The sequence below is a fragment of the Notothenia rossii genome (genome assembly GCF_949606895.1).
Source record: "Notothenia rossii genome assembly, chromosome: 6".
NCBI classification, from domain to species: domain Eukaryota; kingdom Metazoa; phylum Chordata; class Actinopteri; order Perciformes; family Nototheniidae; genus Notothenia; species Notothenia rossii.
The window spans coordinates 78,948,121-78,967,526 of NC_136909.1; the positions used below are offsets into that span (position 1 = coordinate 78,948,121).

General features: G+C 39.4%; 1 protein-coding gene across 1 annotated transcript; it reads right to left on the bottom strand.

The window, feature by feature from the left end:
- Positions 1 to 1,225: 1,225 nt before the first annotated feature.
- On the bottom strand, positions 1,226 to 18,387 carry ifngr1l (interferon gamma receptor 1-like). Its single transcript, XM_079689791.1, has 7 exons — positions 18,151 to 18,387; positions 7,130 to 7,247; positions 6,371 to 6,552; positions 5,616 to 5,776; positions 5,055 to 5,223; positions 3,636 to 3,751; positions 1,226 to 3,539 (listed from the first exon to the last, which is right to left on the bottom strand). Exons 1-7 carry the CDS (start codon positions 18,215 to 18,217, stop codon positions 3,237 to 3,239), a joined length of 1,116 nt encoding a protein of 371 aa, XP_079545917.1. The 5' UTR covers positions 18,218 to 18,387; the 3' UTR covers positions 1,226 to 3,236.
- Positions 18,388 to 19,406: the final 1,019 nt, after the last annotated feature.

Sequence of the window (19,406 nt, forward strand, 5' to 3'; positions counted from 1 at the left end):
TAAAATACAGTCCAGATGTTAATACTAAACGGAACAAGGACACGTCTTTTTTATTTAACTGTTTATCTATCTTTTATTAAAAAAAAAAGTTTAATTCAGAAATGAGACTTTTATATAAAGGCTGATATATACAAAACAACACTAAATCCAATATAAAGAGAAGTCCAATGTAGTTACACAAATCTGCATTTATTTCGAGTCACTTGGTCACATGACATGGGAGCAGTATAACGCAATGATCTTGTATTGAAACGTTTTTTTCATGACACATCAGTAAACTGAAAAGGTGTGCCTCATAATCCATTTTATATAATTGTTTTCTTAGCATATTTTCAAAAATATGGGTTATTAAAAATGACATTGGCTTTATCTCAGTGTTGTGTAATTCTACCTGTCTTCGTCTTTGTATGTATGTTTAACTGCTTTTGGTCTGTCACTCAACTTCAGGTCTGCAATATATAGGTTTATTTATTGCGGTTATATTGCAGAGCACATACTTTCTTCATATAGTGAAGCCCTAATCCTCATCACTTTAAATAGGGGGGGTTAAAAGATTTAAAAGGTCATGCTTAACCAATTTCTGCCTTCAGACCTTGTAGTTAAGAATGCTAAGTAACATCCATTTTAAATTGAGTAGAAATGAACACACAAGCTCTGATGAGGCAGTGGGAAATATCAGACAGAGCTGCTGCAGATTACCAGAAACTCTTTACCTGCAAGGACATGTGACTACAGTAATAGTGAAGTATGTAGTGTAGTTACTGGAACCCAAAAGGTCTCCAAATCCAACTCCCACACACAACCACTAAAGAGGAAGGAAACATTACACACACACACACACACACACACACACACACACACACACACACACACACACACACACACACACACACACACACACACACACACACACACACACACACACACACACACACACACACACACACACACACACACACACACACACACACACACACACACACACACAGCTCTAGAGGAAGGAACGCGGATAGCATGTCATGAAACAGGACGTGCATGCTTCTTCCTTTACAAAGTGACATGGCCGAATCTGACATATTTTATTATTGCTCATTAAATGTAAATGAGCTGCTTCACTACACTGAAATACCAACTTCCCTTCCTTTATTTGTAGCTCTTCACATAAAGTAATTTAGTGTGTACAACATCCGCTTTATAACCACATCCTTTAGGATACAAACAGAAAAAAGAACAAACGTTTTTTTTTTACTTTTATTGAAATGAAGTAATACTGAAAACTCACACAAGATAATAACCATTAACAGTGGTTTTCAGACGGAAAAGGAATCATTATAAAGGACATAGGCACAGAAACTGAGGAAGCATAATTAAGAGTTAATTAGCAAAACTATAAAAACAAGTGCTCAAGGTTAATGGGCAGGGCACTTTTCCAAATCAAATGTTAACAACATTCAAATATCAGACAATCACTCCAGCTGGTCATCAAGCCCGGCATTTCTTTTTTGAAAATTGTGAACCGAATGTTTTACACAAATAAAAAAAAAGCACCATTTCCTTTTTTCAAAGTCATTATCAGCATCCAGCCTCTGTACAGCAGCTCTAGCTGGGAAGGCTCATCAACTCGTACAGTCTCAAGTTATGCAACAAAAAACAAGTTAAACACAAAACAACAATAAGCAACTCAACAGCTGACGTTTAAAGACCGGTAACAAGGCACAAGTAAAAGTGTTAAAACATCACTTCAGTTCCTCTGGTGCCAATCTCCTCTCATTTCATGAGAAAAATTAGTTCATCGAATTCCATCAATTCATTTAAAGACTGGGTAAAATAACTCAAACATTTTGTAACCCTGTGTTAATCGTTCAATTAACAGCCTTTATTTGGCAAGAATTTAATACATTTTCGTATTAATAGTGTTTTTTGACAACTCGTCTTGAACTTGGCGGGTGTCTACATAAACGTATCTTAAGAAATGTACTTTGGGAAACGGCCCAAACCACGGTTCAGTCTGTAAGTAGAGCAGCTACTAGGGCAGTTTGTTAAACAGGAGGGAGCGTGTTTGGCTTTTAGTGAATAAATGATCCATCAGTAGTTCTCCCTCTCTCCTCCTGGTCGACCAGAAGGAATACTCTCATACTCTACAGATCCATATTGCTCTTATTTCCCCCATCACACTCACTCTGGGATCCAATCAAATCTGACTTGCATCAACTAACCCCCCCCCCCCCCCCCCGAATATTTCATTTAAGTCAAAGAAATGTCACAAGTCACTGATGTATATCTGTGACTTTAAGGTGCAACTAGCATAATGAGAGACTAAAGGATTGGATTCAGGTAGAAAAGACGTGCTAATACATAGAAAACAGTACAGTGACTACTCAGCATAGTTACGGCTGAACATGGGGTCAACAGAGATGAGAATGCATGATTAACAGATGCTTATGATATAACAGTATTTACAGAAAACGTTAATAGTTTTACTTCCATGTGCATTACAGAATACAAAGCGCAGTTAAGTCCCTTTCAATCACTAATCTAGGATTCATTGAAAGGTGTGTTTTAGTGACGCTTTTGTTTTGAGTAACAGTTGAAACCCTGACATTTAAATTCAGAGGTAAATGTCAGTGAAGAGGTAATGGCGTCATGAGAAGCACTTTAAAAGAGTTCTGCAGAAAAGATGCTTATCTTCACATTTCTCTCAGATATGGCAGCTATGGATCGTTCACATCTCCTTTCATGAAGCTCCTGTGGCGGTGGCATGCACGTCTAAACCAATCACAGGTAATTGAGCTGATTTGGCAGCTACTGGAAATGTTAAGCATGCAGGCATGAGAGGATGCAACATTTGAAACAAATATCAGAAATCAAGAACTTAAATGAACAACATTACGACACTGACACTGGTGACTGGTCTGATTTGAGTAATTCATTTGATCTATATTATATAACACGTCTGTAAGGCCATTTTAATGTTGTTGCTTGCTCTGACGCATTTAGTGCAAAGTCAAATGTAACCGATGTCTGAGTGCACCTACAGTTGGGACGTTCCTGGTTCGTTGTTCCCTTGGAGACGGTCTGACAAGGCAACAACCCAAACCACCTGGAATTTGTAACCGCGACTGAAAATCGCTGTTTGGGGTTAAGATTTTCCAATTTGAATGAAAGGTGATTGCAAACGAGTTCCCTTTTTTTGACCCGACTTCAAACATTCGATGTGCCGCCGTCTCGCCCGGAGCCTACGACACCACCACCGCACGCTTCTCATACCCAGAGGGCGTCTCGTCTGGCTCCAAGTCTCTGCCCTGCGTGTAGCCGGATTCTTCGTCGGTCGCTACCGCCACGCTGTTAGAAAGGCCTTTGTCTGCCTCTGCCGACACGCCGCAGCGCATCCGGAGCACGGAGTCATCGCAGGGAGTGATGAAAGATTTGACGTCTTTCTCCTCGTCCGTCGGTGTGGGAGGGCAGGGCACCACTTCAGGAACAAAGATCTTCTCCTGCAGGTATCCTTTGCTCTCAGGCTTTCCTTTGGCTGCAAATTTCTTTAAGACGAAAACAGAAATTGTTAGATGGAAGTGTGGGTTGAAAATACAATTGTTAAAAGTAAAATAGGAGTTGATGATAAGAACAAAGCCCACCAAGAATTTTGGTATAGAAGTTGCTGCATTGGTCTTTTTTCGGTAGACCATGAAGAGGACGAAAGCAACCGCACTCGAGATCAGCAGGACGCTCACCACCCACACATGGACGAGATCTAGTGGAAACAGATAGGAAGTCAATATATTTATAGACTCACTTAAACACACATTTTTAGCAAAGAAACCAGTAGCTCTGAATCTGTGTTCAGTCCAACCCCCCCTGCAGTAAACGTGACAAAGTGTCCTTGTGCAAGATATTGAACCCCAGGTTGCCATCATGTTTAAAAGCGTCAACCAAATACCAAATCATTTTAAAGGTGACCTATCATGCAAAATGCACTTTTGTACGTCTTTTCTACATGAATATGTGTCCCCGGTGTTCCAGGGAACTCACCAAGTGTCAGAAAACACAACCCTCTCTATTTTCCTCCATACCCAAATCTCTTAAAAAGGGGCCGCAACGGATCTGATACAGACTGATCCAGATTTGAACACTTCTATGACGTCAGAGAAGTGGCGCTACGGCTATTGGGCCAACTCCACCAATCAGGAGGAGACAGCCACGGACATTGCCGTTGGAAAGCGCTGGAGACGCTGTAGTACATATGCCAGGCCTGTAGATGGTGCTGTTCTCACAGAATCAGCCCATGCAAAGACAGTGTTAAATTGAGCGAAATGAGGAATGGCTAAAATGCATGATCTGTTTGGTATTTAGAAAAATAAAAAGTATAAATATGCCTTTTATATAGGTATGGTCCTACACTATATTATTCAAATATAGCATGATAGGTCCACTTTAAATGTAATGGGTTCTTGACAGAGGGGCTTTGTTGTTGTACTGAAAGAAGCAAGGAGGGCAAACCAACCAATATTATTCTGTCGGTTAAAACAGAGGAATATAAATAGATTGAAGCTTTAATCAAATGTTGATCTAAAACATTCGAATGCCGCGTGGCTTCTTTTGGGACATTCTGTTAAAACTTGGCATTTCTGCAAAGTTTTTAGATTAAGATAAACACTTTCCAGATTCCAGGTGTGGCTGCATAGGAGTGATGCACGGTAAAATGAGTTAGGAATATATCACAGGTTTGAGAGGACTGGTGACAAAGAAATAATAATAATAATAAAACAACCTTGGTTACCTTGGTTGGTGATTGGCTAATGGTTACACAAGCCAAAAATCGTTATGACATCATAAAGTGGCCAAAATCAGATCAGCTCATTTTCAGACAGGTTTTTATATAAATGGATCAGGACAAAAAGTGAGAGAGTCTTTTTTCCTAAAATTTTCCAAATCTCTTTACACAGAGGGGACACATGTTGATGTATAACAGACATGAAAAAGTGGATTTTGCATAATAAGTGAGCTTTAAGTATGAAACTAACAAAACAAAAAAAGATAAGAAAATGTTACTCAACAGCTTGGTGGTTCTTCGAATGGCGCGGCACAGACCGGTCGGGGGGTTTTCACTAACATCTTCTCCAGCTCGCCTTCAACCGTCACACAGTGTTTCTCCTGAGAAGCGGCCACTATGACGTTCTGCTCACACACGCTCTCCTCACAGTCAGAAGGGTCTGCGTGTGTCTTCTGCACACACACACTTATAATGGTAAGCAGGTGTGCAACTATTCATACAAACACTTCATTTACAGAACTCAGTATGATTACTTTCACTTGACATGGAGTGCAATGCATTTCATCTATGTACTTGTGTTTTGTTTGTAAATTCTAGTTTATTCTGACTTGTAAACAATCTGTTTTTGTGACCTTCCAACGAAATACGGATGCAGATGAGCATTTAAGCTAACGCCTGTATTTCATGTATGTTTATACTGATGTTCATTAAGTTGCACTGTCACCATCAAATAAGCAAATACAAATATGAAGTGATAATTCCTGCTGACGGCTATGAACCTGAGATATTTGCTCATGCTTTATCAATGCCATACGAATCTTCAGAAGGTGATAGAAGGTCTGACCTGGTGGACCACCTCGACCATGTATCGAAATATGGGGAGCCTTTTGCTATTCCTCTTGATGGGCATTTTGATTTTGTACAACAGCCAGGGATGCACGAAGCGGACCAGGATTTTGCCATCATGTAGGGTTGTGACGTTTACTGAAGGGAGGTCAAGAGAACCTGAAAAACAAACATCACCATTTCTTAATTGTAATTTAGATTTCATGTTGACTTTAGCATATTAGTTGCTCTATAGCTCCGCTAGAGGTGAAAACCTTCACATGTTACTTTTGAAGGGGACCCATTCTGTTCACTTTCAGGTTCATGTGTATTGTGTGTCTCTGTGACATTTTCACATGCTTTGATGTTCAAAAAGGTCTTTATTTTTCTCTTACTGCCTGTGATGCAGCACCTCTTTTCACCCTCTGTCTGAAACCAGAGCCCAGTGCGCTCTGATTGGCTAGCTGGCAGGCTCTGATGTGATTGGTCATCTGCTTAGAGATGTCCGAATATTGTTTTGACATGTTGGTAAACTAATCAATTCAGTGTCTGAATTGTATAAATGTGCAACAAGATGAAGGCGACCCCTCACATTAATGCCTGAACAGTGTTCTGACAATGATAGCTATCTTAACATGTCTGTTACTAACATTCTCCTGTAACTGAACACCTGTCAGCCCAACAGAGCCCCCAGGACAAAACTCAAATATTAATATATAAAAAAAGGTTTAGTGATATCAGCTCGTTTTCTTCTACAATGCCATCAATGCTCACATTTTCTTTCACTTAGAGTGTCCTGGAAATAGCTGAATTCTATTGAGTCCGGAGGGGCGGCGTTAGACTCCTTCTGTCCAATCACAGCAGTTACGGAAATTATGTATTCGTCGCTTGGATCAGAGAGAAACGACACGTCGGCTTGCTTCGCTGGCGGCTCCACCCAACTCTCATTGGGAGGTCTGTGGAAACCAATAAGAGAGAAAAGAATATGAGTATCTCAAATCAGAGACTATAATCATGTGTTAAAGTTAAGAAGAACTTTAAGAAGTTTTATAAAAGTAGTTACTAACAATGCTTTTCGTTAGGAGCCAATAATATTAATTCAAAGAAAACTATCTCAAAGCCAAACCTAAAATTTGATTTGAACATGACTTTTTTTTTAATTGTGAAAAACGATTGTGAGGATATCTTTAATTTAAATATCCATGTTTATGAACAATTAAACTGTGAGTCATGATCAAAATACCCTTTAAAAAGGAGCAGAATCCTTTAGTCTAACCCCTTAACAAATTCCCCATTAGTGTGCTGTTGGACATAGACTATTTATATATAAATATATATATATAAGTCAAGGAGTATTTTTTGGTGAAGTCTGTACTGTATATGCAGAACAAAGTCTGATCCAGGATTACTGTTATCTGAATACATGTTGTTTTTTAATGTTGCAGTGTTTGTTTGCAGAGTTAAAGCAGAGGTAAACAATACACCTTTTAACAGCCAAAGACAGAATAATGCGTACAAAGGAAAGGCACAAACCTTCCCATCGAGCGGATATTGACTCTGAATCTGAGCCCGGGGACGAGCTGACCGTAGTCCCACCGCAGCACGTTGTGCATGTTGTGGCACTGCAGGGTCACGTTGGCCGGCGGCTCCACTGTGGACACACAAACACCAGGGTGAGGAGATTTGAAAGGCTTTCAAATTCACACTGAACACCACCTCAAAATTAATATCAGTCTGTTAAGAAAATATCGCTCGTCACCGGCTTGAGTTTCAATAATCGGGATACATGTATTTATTATTAAGTATTAAGTAGTCATGACACACAGAGCATATGGGACACCTAGTTCCTGAACTGTGTCCTTTACATGCTGATATACAAGAGAGGGAGCTATTCAGTCACAAGATGGAGGAATACCGGTTCAAAGCTGTATACAATGTTTAGTTTAGATTAGCTAAGGCCCACGTAAGCAATAAACATGAGTCATAAGTCTATCTCCATAGGGGCTGATCATCATGTTCAGGGTTTCCCACACATAGACTATACTTGGGCGGGCCGCCCAGGTATATTAACGGCCGCCCAAGTATATTTCGCGACCCATTTAGGTATTTTAATTTTTTATTTTAATTTTTTATTTTAATTTTTTTTTTTTTTTTTTTTTTTTTTTTCGTCCGTGACCACGACGCCATCTGCGATCGATTAACTTGTGGACAATGATCCCTCGCTCCCTTGCTCTGATCTCGCCTCCTTCTGGCCTGTTAAGTGGCCTGCCTCACACAGGGTGACTGGCTGTCTACATGATGGCCTGTGGCCTGCCGACATGGCCACTGTCATACAGATCATAAATCAAAGCCCTTGATTGGTCTCTGTGTGTCATTCAAGCTCGGGATAACCTCAGCTCAGTTGAGGTAAAGGACTCTGAGTGTTTAGATAGTTAACTTAGTCTAAGTTCTCAGTGGGTCTCAAATGGTGTGGTCACCATTTATGTAAACACATATTTCCATTTGAGAGGGTAGTGATTGGTCTAATGGATAGTGAGGTGGGCTGAAGATCGGAAGGCTGTGAGTTCATTCTAGTTTGCCCTTGAGTAAGGCACTTAGCCCTTAGTTACTCCAGGGAGAATGTCTCTGTAATCGGTCATTATAAGTCGCTTTGGATAAAAGCGTCAGCTAAATGAAATGTCATGTAATGTGATTAGTAAAATATGCATGAATAAATAAATAAAAAGTTAACTAGGTGAAAAAAGGTAAGATACACTTTTAAAACTTGTTGAGAGCTAAAACTAGGAGAGAGGAGAGAGACAGGAGAGGCTGGTTCAGGAGCACAGACACACTCATAACTATAAGTTTCAGTGTTTTTTTCATATTGGAAATGGTATGTTATTGGTTATGGCCATGATTTTATGATTATTGAAATGTATACAGTTCTGTTTAATATAGGTGTTTCCATAGATCTAGTCTCTTTATTTTCCCCTCAAAAAGCACCAGATTGATGCATTTAACTCAAATTAAAATCTTACCGGGGGAGCATGCCCCCGGACCCCCCTAGAGGATTTGAGGTCGACCCCCACTTATAATCACATGGATAGGTTCCTAAATACATTTATAAATACTTTTTTTTTTTAAATAGTAACCCATTTCCATATGTTTATGTGTGGGTAGTAGATTTAAACTATAGGGCTATCATTATGGGCCCTGCCTGTACCTGTTCGCTCTGCCATCGCGTGAATGGTCTGCTAACAAGCGAGCAACAGAAAGGTTAATGTTGTTGCACGTCACCTCAACCCCCCATCCCCCCCCCGCTACCACCACCCCCCAAGTATATTTCAGATCTGTGGGAAACACTGATAATCACATAGCTATCATATGCCTAAAACAGTGTGTCCTGGCGCTCTTCTAGGTAATCATACATCCTGTTACGTACACAGCTACGTAGGGCCTTTGTTATCATGTGTACTCTGATATTGGAAGAGTACATTCAGTATTTTCCCAACACAGTCCAATAAATGATGCCAAAGAAAGGAGAAGTTCCCTTACTCCAATATAACCTTTTGCTCATAGTATTCATTGACTATGGGTATTTTCACTAACACGAACCCCCCACTAGAGGGAACTGCATTCAAACTTATACGATACACTCCTGCTTAACCTCTTTGAGTGGGTCTACTTTACCCACACAGACACAAAAGCTAAAAAAAGGAAGTAATGTCAGGAGATTTAAGGCTTTAAGCCAATGTGGAAATTGCAGATTGGTAATCTAATTTACAGGAAACCTCATGCAGGTCTCCTCTGACACTGAAACAAATAAACTCCACAAAGCCTGCACATACTTGCTCATGATCTCTAAAAAGAGTATTAAAAAAAATGAACATTGATTTCACTTTGAAAAGTGGGCTGATTTTTTTACTTCAGCTCTTTCACTTTCACTGAATGTACATTACATGAGACCAACTTATTGTAAAAGCAGGTTCAACCATTGTGGTGGATACTTGTGAAAATATGTGTGGTAACCACCTGTTACAGGAAACCATGCCTCAGAGCATTGCACAACACACACACACCACAAACAATTACTAATAACATATGAACAATGACACCTTGGCCTGGGAAGGTAATTTAAGGAAGTTCAATAAAAAAGACTAAGGCTTCAAACAATCTACGGATGTGTTCCTTAACACTCCTTCAACAGATTGTTATGAGTCGTCCCCGTTATCATCCATTTCAGTTTCAATTCCTCTCTGAACAAACATTTACGTTCAGGCACGTGATAACAAACGCCTACACAAAAACCAAAGCCTCAAATCTAGGTTGAGTCGTGAGAAGGTGTTAAAGGGAAATCTTTACAGTGCTAACCGCAGCAGTGAAGTCGGTCTGAGGCGTTCACCACATTGCAGCACGGGGCCACACGTGTAACCACGACATTTCACTTCAGCATTTTACTTCCGTTTCAATGTCTCATCATAAGTGTTTTCTGAACACCATCTGAAAATGCAATAAAAAAAGAATGACTCTGAACTTAAAGTAGGCATAGAGAGGCGCATTCCCACTGCAGGGCCTCGCAGGGCTTAGTACGGTATGGTTAGGCCAGGCTCACTTTATGCTGCATTTCCATTATAGTTTAGTAGCTGGGGCAGTAACTATAGTAACGCATTGTAGGCGGAGCCGTGACGTCATCTTCAATGCGAACCACAGAAAACCAACATCAGCCGTTAGCTGTTAGCACTCAAGCTCACAGCTCCTCATATCTGTTCAGAAACTAGACAAAAGTGAAACAAGTACAAACCACAGACTGTCTGTGTCATGGCGAATACAGTCGCTGGTTTATTTATGTCTGTATAGGCCGTTGTTGTGAGTGTGGACGGTCGGAGCATATGCTGCGTTAGCTTAGCCTATCTCCATTTAGACAACACACATTTAAAAAAAAAAAATCGCCTCCCGTCTGTCTGCAGACTTGTCAAAGCATTAATTCATGGTTTTTACTAACCGGTATCAGTATGTTGTTACTTCGGCATCAGCAGGAACTACCCCTAGTGGAAACGCAACAAAAAAAACGGGCCGGGTTTGGCACAGTGGAAATGCGCCATAAGTGTTTACCATGAAATGCCGTCTGAGAAAAATGATTTAAAATATTGAAAAACTGGCTTAAAGAGCGAGGACATCCAGTGGCTAATGCACAACTTTATGTTCTGTAAATAATATTTAAATGAATGCTGAACTTTGCCAAAAGAAACTTGATAATGAAAATATACAGAGGCAAATTCGTTTAATCCCCCTCCCAAACATACATTTTTTCTGGAGAGTTTTTGGAGTGGGTCCACGTTGAAATGTTTTTTGACCAAATGTTTGTGTTAAACTTGGGTTTTATGTTATATAGTTATAACTATGGTTTTATTCATATGTTTAAAACGTATCTTCGAATCAAATTGATTAAATGCCAAATCAGAGTTACCAAATTGTAGGTCTACAAAAATCAAACGTGACATGAACTTGAAAGAGGGAATATTAAAAAGCTGTCCTACGAAAGTCTGGTGTAAAAAAAGACATGTTGCAGCAAGTGAACAGGAGCCACTGATTTACAAAAGGCAGGAGGTGAACTTTACAAATCATTTAAATCCTCCAGCTGAGGATAGGTAGAGTATTGTTCAGTAATGTTTACTCGACACTGAGCGTGTTTCTCAGTTCATAAGAGTTCAGCGGGACCGACTGCAGAAGCCACAGCAGCAGACAGATTTGTGCAAACAAAGCAAAAAAACATATTTCAGAAAGTAGGAAGAGAGAGCTCCGCCTATCAGACATAAAAAAGAGGTCACTGTTGACGTGTGCTGCTATCGCCACAAAATAACTGACAACCTTCCTGAGTGCTTGAGCAAACAAAACATTTTCAAACTGAGTTTAAAAACGGTGGTTACCCCAAGAAACTGTTATTTTTCACAGAAAGTAAGATGTGAAAAATATCTTACTTTCTAAACTTACAAAATAAACATAGATGTTAAAAAGTGACACGTGAAAGCAAGCATTTCTTTAGTTGTTGTTTTGTGTTGTTTCAATGTGCAACAAAATGGTTGAGTGTAGATCAAATAGACGTATGGAGGAACAGTAGTTAGTACTTAGTTCTTGATAATAATATATTTCATGGAATAGTATTTCCTAGCTTACATTGATTTTCTGTCTTTATTGTTAGATTTGTTTTTGTAAAATCATGCCTTTAATACTTTCATTTTCTACATTGCTTATATTTAAAAAAAAACACTTTTTATAAACAGCCAGACAGACAGCACAATAGCAGTTGGCAAACAAGTTAGGATGACAACAGTGTGATTAGAGTCCGACAGGATAAAAAACAAAGACAAAACAAGAAAAAATAAATAAAAACAAAACAAAAAATGGACTGTGACAGGACAAAAATCAACATCAAAAAACAAATCTAAGGGCTCTGAGTCTAAGTCCATTATTAATAACATGATGCAAAAGCAGAGATCAAACAATGTGTATAAATGGAACAAAAAGACCAAATATATAAAAAATAAATAAAAACATAGCACTTGTTGGTCAGTCCGCCGCCCAGTAATCAAAGTTTAACACCGCATTGCTTATATTTTGATATATTTTTGTACATGTATAACTCTGGATAACTTTGCAACAGATCACAGTTTCGTTGTGACCATGATAGTGGAGCTTCTATTGAAATGTGCAGTCAGAAGCAGAACAGACACAGACGTGAAAGAGCTTCACAAAGGAGGGGAAAGGAAGGACAGAGCAGATGAACGAGGAGATACAAACACAAACTGTTAAGTTAAAATCTATAAAACCGCCAAACCATGCGTCAACACACAGAGGATACAGCTACGCCCGGCTTTCCTGTCGGTGCAGTGTCTCGGACAGATTTAATCAGTGAGCCGGAAATATTTCTCACTGCAGACGTTTCCACATGTTGCATGAAGAGTGTTTACAAAACAGATGGCTGCCTTCACTGTAGGTATTTAGTTGGTATATAGACATGACACTATAACACTGCACTGTAAATAAAGACTTGGCAAGCAACACAAGCTCTGCTCAGATCACAATCAATGTAAGCTAATACAGGCGTTTCAAGAATTGTTCAATGTTGATCAGTGTTTCCCATACATCGATTCATTTGTGGATTCATTTAGGGTAAAAAAAAAAAAAAAAACTTTAGTCTTATTTTTTTTGGTGGTCTAATGGATAGTGAGGTGGGCTGATGATCTGAAGGTTACGAGTTCAAATCCCGCCTGGAACACCACCACTAGTGTGCCCCTGAGTAAGGCACTTAGCCCTCAGTTACTCCAGGGAGAATGTCCCTGTAATTGGTCGTTGTAAATCGCTTTGGAATAAGGCGTCTGCTAAATGCCTAAATTGTAAATGATATTTTTGGGAGAATAAACCCCACAGATCCTCAACTCCGCTGTGTCTCACTCATTAACAACGCAACACAGAGCAACAAGATCGTTGTCTACAATAGCCATGAACTCGCATGTATTTTCTTATTTGAGGGGGGGGGGGGGGTGGATGCGTGGGCCACCCGAATAGGTCAAGAGGCCTTTGGCTTTTCTTGCTGGGGGGTGCCCCCACAAATAGAATCCAATTCTGTGGGAAACACTGAATACCCATGTTGTCTTTGTTGTAAATAAATAACGGCAGTCTTGGGATCGTTTTTTCCATTCTAGTCAAAGCTATTTTTGTCTAAGTCTAAGAAATACTAACAGACAGAGCCAAAAGTTCTCAAATGTTAACCGTCTAAAACGCAATCAGTCACACAAGATCCACAGACAGATTACATTTAAAATGTCATCTTAAATTAGGAGCAATACAATCAAAAAGAACACCAACAAGATTACAAATGTAACATCTGACGGATGATAACATTTGGATTTTTTTTTTTTTTTAAAGCCAACTAAATAACATTCAAAAAAAAGAAAAGTAAACTGAGAAAAGAGGCACATCCTCACAACTGAAAAGATGGAATTTGGTCATTGTTGGCAGTTTCACTTGCACAAAAGGAAACGTATTGATTCATTGATAGTCGTAAAAGTTGCTTTTTAAATGTCTGGCAACTGACTTAGAATAAAATCGTCTAAGGACATACTTCAGCCTATGCTACAAAAACAGGAGATGTTTGATTCCTGCTGTAATGTAATATACATTTAATATATATTGTTGACTTTAACTTGTTGTGACACAAGTAGTGTGATGGTATTGGTTGACTCATCACAATTGTCTAAATTCAGGGGAATTATGGCAATATGTCCAGACTCCACACAAGACAACAGGAGATCTTTACTATCCAGTTGTGTTTTACAAGAAATTGACGATACTCTTTACCGTATAAACACACCTAGACTTTGTGAAAGCTGCGGTGGAAACTAATCACATACAAAGCAGTTCACACCCACAAGCCCCCCCTCTGACGACAACATGAAATACACCTTCACCGCATTACACAGCCTCCTGTTTCTAAATGACAGGATGTCGATGAACTCTCAACCAAAGGAAACGTGAGGGTTTTCAATCCCTCATGTAGCTCCACAAGTCACCTATGCAGGAATAAGAAGCAGTTAACCTTGTGTCCTGTGCCTGTCCTTTTCCACCTCCTAGGGAAGGAAATCACTCCTAACTGGGGATGTCACTTTGCCAGACATTTTGAAATCAAAAACAACACCGAGTAATTACTTGAGTCTTGATACCACTGTGAAAAAAATGTACTGAAACATTAACTTCTTTATTAGAGATGCATACTGGCATCTTTAGGAAGTTGTAAAAGTCATAAAAAGTGTATAATTAAGTATCAAATCCTGCTCTGTGGTAGGATTTCCGTCTAATGTTAAAAGTGTTTGTGTCATTGATCGGAGTAATCCTCAGACGATTGAGCAAAACAGGCCCGATATATCAGGAAGAATGCTTAAAATGCTTCGTCTGAAAGGATTTGAACTCCCCTCACACATTTTACTTTATATGTGGGGAATGTCAAAAGGTTTCCATTTTCAACATTAAAGGTAGGGTAGGTAATTCACTTCAGAAACACTTTTTGTTATATTCCATGGAATGCTCTAAACATCCTGATAGCAATGAATACATGAAATGCTTTGACAATAAATACATTAAAACATTTCATCTGTGGAAGCCGTGGCGCTGTAAAAAGCACGACCAATCATCTGTGCCGGCCCGGCTAAAATACCTGGATGGCCTACCTGCCTGTCAGCCTTCCATCTGTGCACAAACTTATCTCGTGCCCTCATTGGTCATGTGCGCGTTCGTGTGTGTTGGAGGAGGGGCTCTGTAAGGAAGTCTGAAGGAAGGGGCAGATTTTTTTTCTCCTGCGTACACTCAAATTCTAGCGCACTCAAGCTGGTTTCTCCATTCTTACCTACCCTACCTTTAATCACTGCTTTATGAATAATAGAGCTGAAAGTAATGAGTGTTTTCCACTCTTTATAGAGTCTGGTGGCATTAATGCTTGAGTTTAGAGCCGTTTGCTGCTGATAGCACCGAGAAGATGCTTTTAAGCTTTCATTGTCTTGCAGAAATTTCCACAGACTGCAGAGGTTAGATACCATGCATTGATTAAAGTGCAATAAATGATGATAGGATATGTTCCAAAAATGGTCATTAGCGTTATTTATTACCACTCACCTCCATCAGTGAGGGCCAAAAGAGGCACTAGTACATTAGACTGTGAACAACATTTAATATGAGAGGATAGAGCTGATGTAAGCTACACCACACAAAGAATAACAGACACTAAATCATCCTGCAGCAGAGCAGTGTCTGTGGTTCTTCCAGCGGCCGGTTTCAAATCGTGTTTTTGACACCATTTGTCACCCACCCTGCCCCCTTTGACGGTCTTTTCTGTGAGTGTAAAAATGCCAAAAAGAGTAAAGAACTGCAAACCATTTTCATCAAATTCGAAACTTAAAGAGCAACTTGCAGGGTTTTTGTTTTACTACATTTATGCTTAACCTTGCCTGAAAATTACAATTAAAAATGTTAATGCAGGATTTGATATGTTTTACAAGACATAAGGGCAGGAATTCAGAGGAAAAGGAGCCGTTTTGAGCTCTGCTACTAAAAACTGCTTTTTTTTTTAACGTCATACGTCAAACTCGTCATATTACGTCACATGGGGGAGCGACTCTCTCGGACTCGTTCTCTGCCCAATCCGCGGTAGTAGTTTGTAGTTGGTTTGAGCGGTTGTGATTTAGTGAGCTGGTATGTTTTCGGTAATTTTACATTGCAGTTCACCATTTGTAATCATGGTGAGCTTGTGTTTGTGCAGGTTGCACAAACTCCAGCCTGTCAGGACATCGAGTCCACAGTTTCCCTCACGGGTAAAGGACCGGAGCTAGCGTTCGTTCCTGGGTGCGTTGTGCATCCACCTCCCTGCAGCACATACTCTCCACAGCTTTATCAAGAAACCGTATTACATCTCACTCCCCCCCACCCCCTTCGCTGCTCTCTCTCTCTCTCCCCTCCGGTACACGGCACCGTAAGACATAGTGTGGAGTTGCATTAGGTAACGCTGTGGTGGCTGTACTGCTCCAGCCGTCTCCTTTGTGTTTGTTTGTTTCCCCCTGTCTGTGTTGTTTGTGTGTGCGTGGTGGCTGTCACTCCTGGCTCCCGGCTCAACCTCCACTCACCTGCTGCAATCAGCTGTGCACCCTCCCTGACTACACACCTGCTTTCCATCAAGCCATTTACAACGGCTTATCAACGGAGGCTCCACAACCTTTCTCCGCCAGATCGTCAAGTATCAGCCGTATCTCTCTCTCTCCTCCGGTACACAGCACCGTAGTGTGGAGTTGCATTAGGTAACGCGAGATACGGCTGATACTTGCGCATTAGTTTCTGTTATGGATGAGTATCAACAGTCCTGCCAGTAACGTTACTATATAATCAATATTACTTTAGTTATAGCCTGATATATGATAGCTAACTTCACAATGTTGTGATGTGACTGACGTTAGCTAACATTAACTGTAGCTAACGCCGGTCGCTCACCAAGACAGCTGCTCTGTTCTCCACTGGTTCTCCACACACCAAAGCTCCATTTCTCTCCGATGGCCGTTATTTTTTCTAATCCTTGGCTGCTCCTGGTCTCTTGGACGCATAGCAGGCTCATAATTATAATCATATGCATTCGAATATATATTTTCAACCTCTTCTGTGTCAAAACTAGCATTGTGATCCATGTTTATTCATACGTTAGACCCATAGACCGGCCGCTCTCCCCGTTGTTTCCCCCATGTTACGTCACACGCGGGAGGTCACGCGCGGAGGCTTTTTTTATGCGGAAGTGAAAATGTCTTCCTAAAACGACGCCAGATTTCACTGTAGTGTATATTTCTGTATATTTTTTTGAAAATCTAGTGTATTCATCATTTTCCTACACATTTATTAACGGGTGTCTCTAACCTGCAAGTTACTCTTTAACGTGAGCAGGAATGGCAGAGTCTACTTCAGAACTGATGTATTGTAGGTTTCTGCAGGTTTTGATCTGTGAATGTGTTGGGCTACTTATTGAAAAGTCTGCTTACGTGCTTCTAACAATGAACAAAATGCAGGAATTGCACAAACACAGTCTCTTGGGTAATACTGAAAGGTACAAAGAGGAAATAAGGAAACCCCCCCGAAAACAGAAGACCAAGCTCGGCAAAGTCGGTTTGATCAGCCTCATGGGATCTAACAAGAGTATATGTTTGTGTTTTGGGGTCAAATGTTCACACAGTCTCAGTGGTGTAAAGTAACTAAGTGCATTTACTCAAGCACGATTTTAAGGTACTTGTACTTTACTTTTAGTATTTAAGCTACCCTGCTGCATAAAACGTAATTAATACTAGGTGCACATTTACCAGCTTTGATAACAGTCAAGGGTAAAATAAAACGTGTAATGTATATCATTCTGAAATGGGCCAATCTGCATAACAAGTCCTTTTACTTTTGGTACTTCAAGAATATTTTGATGCTAATACTTTTGTATATAAGATCTGAGTACTTCTTCCACCTCTGTACAGTATATATTAGTTTAGTAGATTTACCATTAAAGATTTAATTCCCTCCCTTACAACTCCTCTCCTATCAAAGTAGATTGTTTACAGTTGTTTGCATGCCCAAACATAGCCTAGTGTACAATGGATGTGCGCAACGCTAGCCGATTCTCTCTGGCTGTAAAGGGTATCGAATACATATATTTTAAAGATTTGAAATAACACTAACACGGAATAATAATCTTGATTACTGAAAAGTTACAGTAAAGAAAAACCCTACTCCTCGATACAAGCACGAAGAGCGCTTTTAGTTAGCAGTTATTCGCCGTTTTCCTGCAGCCAGGGCCCCGTCCTCCTATCGCCTATTTATACTAAACATTCATTAAATGCCACATAAACCACGATATTCAGTAAAGAACTTCCATAATTGAGTATTTTTACACCTTCTTAATAATTCGGCTTCATATAAGTGTTGAAAACAAACAAACATAACGATGTAAACACTGACTTAAGTTAGCTAATGGATGTACGTAAGCTAGTAACGTAGCAACAACTTACCCAGGGCCAACACAACTTGTACCAAGGCGAGAAACAGGATAACGGGATGAAATGTCGCCAAATCCATACTTAACTGGTAGTCAAATGTTTATTGTTATTATATTTTTAAAGTTCGTAAAATGTGTAGTTTAACGTATCTACAGCTGCATCGGGAAGCTGCAGGCAAACAGCTACAGTGTGAGCAGCAGGACGTCTCCCACAATCAGCAGCTTTGTCAATGTGATCCGCTGGAGATCCAAAAGCGGATGTGACCTTCCTTAATGCTGCCTTTCCCAAACCTCGTAATTTTGGACTTGTGAAAATAAAGATGCAAATTGCTGTTGATTCATTTAAGAAATGAAATGGTAGGCCAATGAGCAATGGTGTAAAGTAACTAACATTTATTCAAATATTGTACTTCAGTAACATTTTTGAGAGACTTGTATTTTACTTGAGTATTTCAAAAGTGTGCTACCAGTTGTACCTTCTACCCCATTGCAATTCAGAGGTAAATCGTGTACTTTTACTCCACTACATTTATTTAATACCTTTAGTTACTTTGCAGATATTGACTAATGACGAAGTGAAATATAAACAATACGTGACTTGAATAATACTTTAGTTACACCTGGAGTAAAACAAGCTACCCTGCAGCATACTAAAAAGGAGCTCCACCATTACCAGCTGTGATAACACTTTAATGATCAATAATTATAATCAAAACATATAATTTATAATGCTGAATTGGCTATTCTGCGAAACAAGTACTTTAAATATATTTTGATGCCAATACTTTTGTACTTTTTCTTGAGTTACCTTTTGAATGCAGGACTTTTACTTGTAACAGAGTATTCTGGTACATACGTTTACTTAAGTGCATGATCTAAATACTTCTTCTACCTCTGAGTACCATTGCATTATTGTCATAATACTCCAATACAAGTAAAAGTCTTACATTCAAAATCTTACTTGAGTAAAGGTACAAAAATAGCTAAATGTACTTAAAGTATCAAAAGTAAAAGTAATTTTTTAATTTGCATATGGAAATTATATTTACATATGCGATATTTTTAGATAATACTGTTGCATCAAGTAGCATTTTAAGTTTGGAGACCAACACAGTTCTGATTGAATTTTTGTAAAATATTTAAATAATTTGACTCTTTTGTGACGTTAAGAGTTAGTCCACTTATTAAATTGTTAGAGATGCATTTGGTTAAAAGTAGCTAAAGCTGTTAAATAAATGTAGTGGAGTAAAATAGCATTATTTCCCTTTT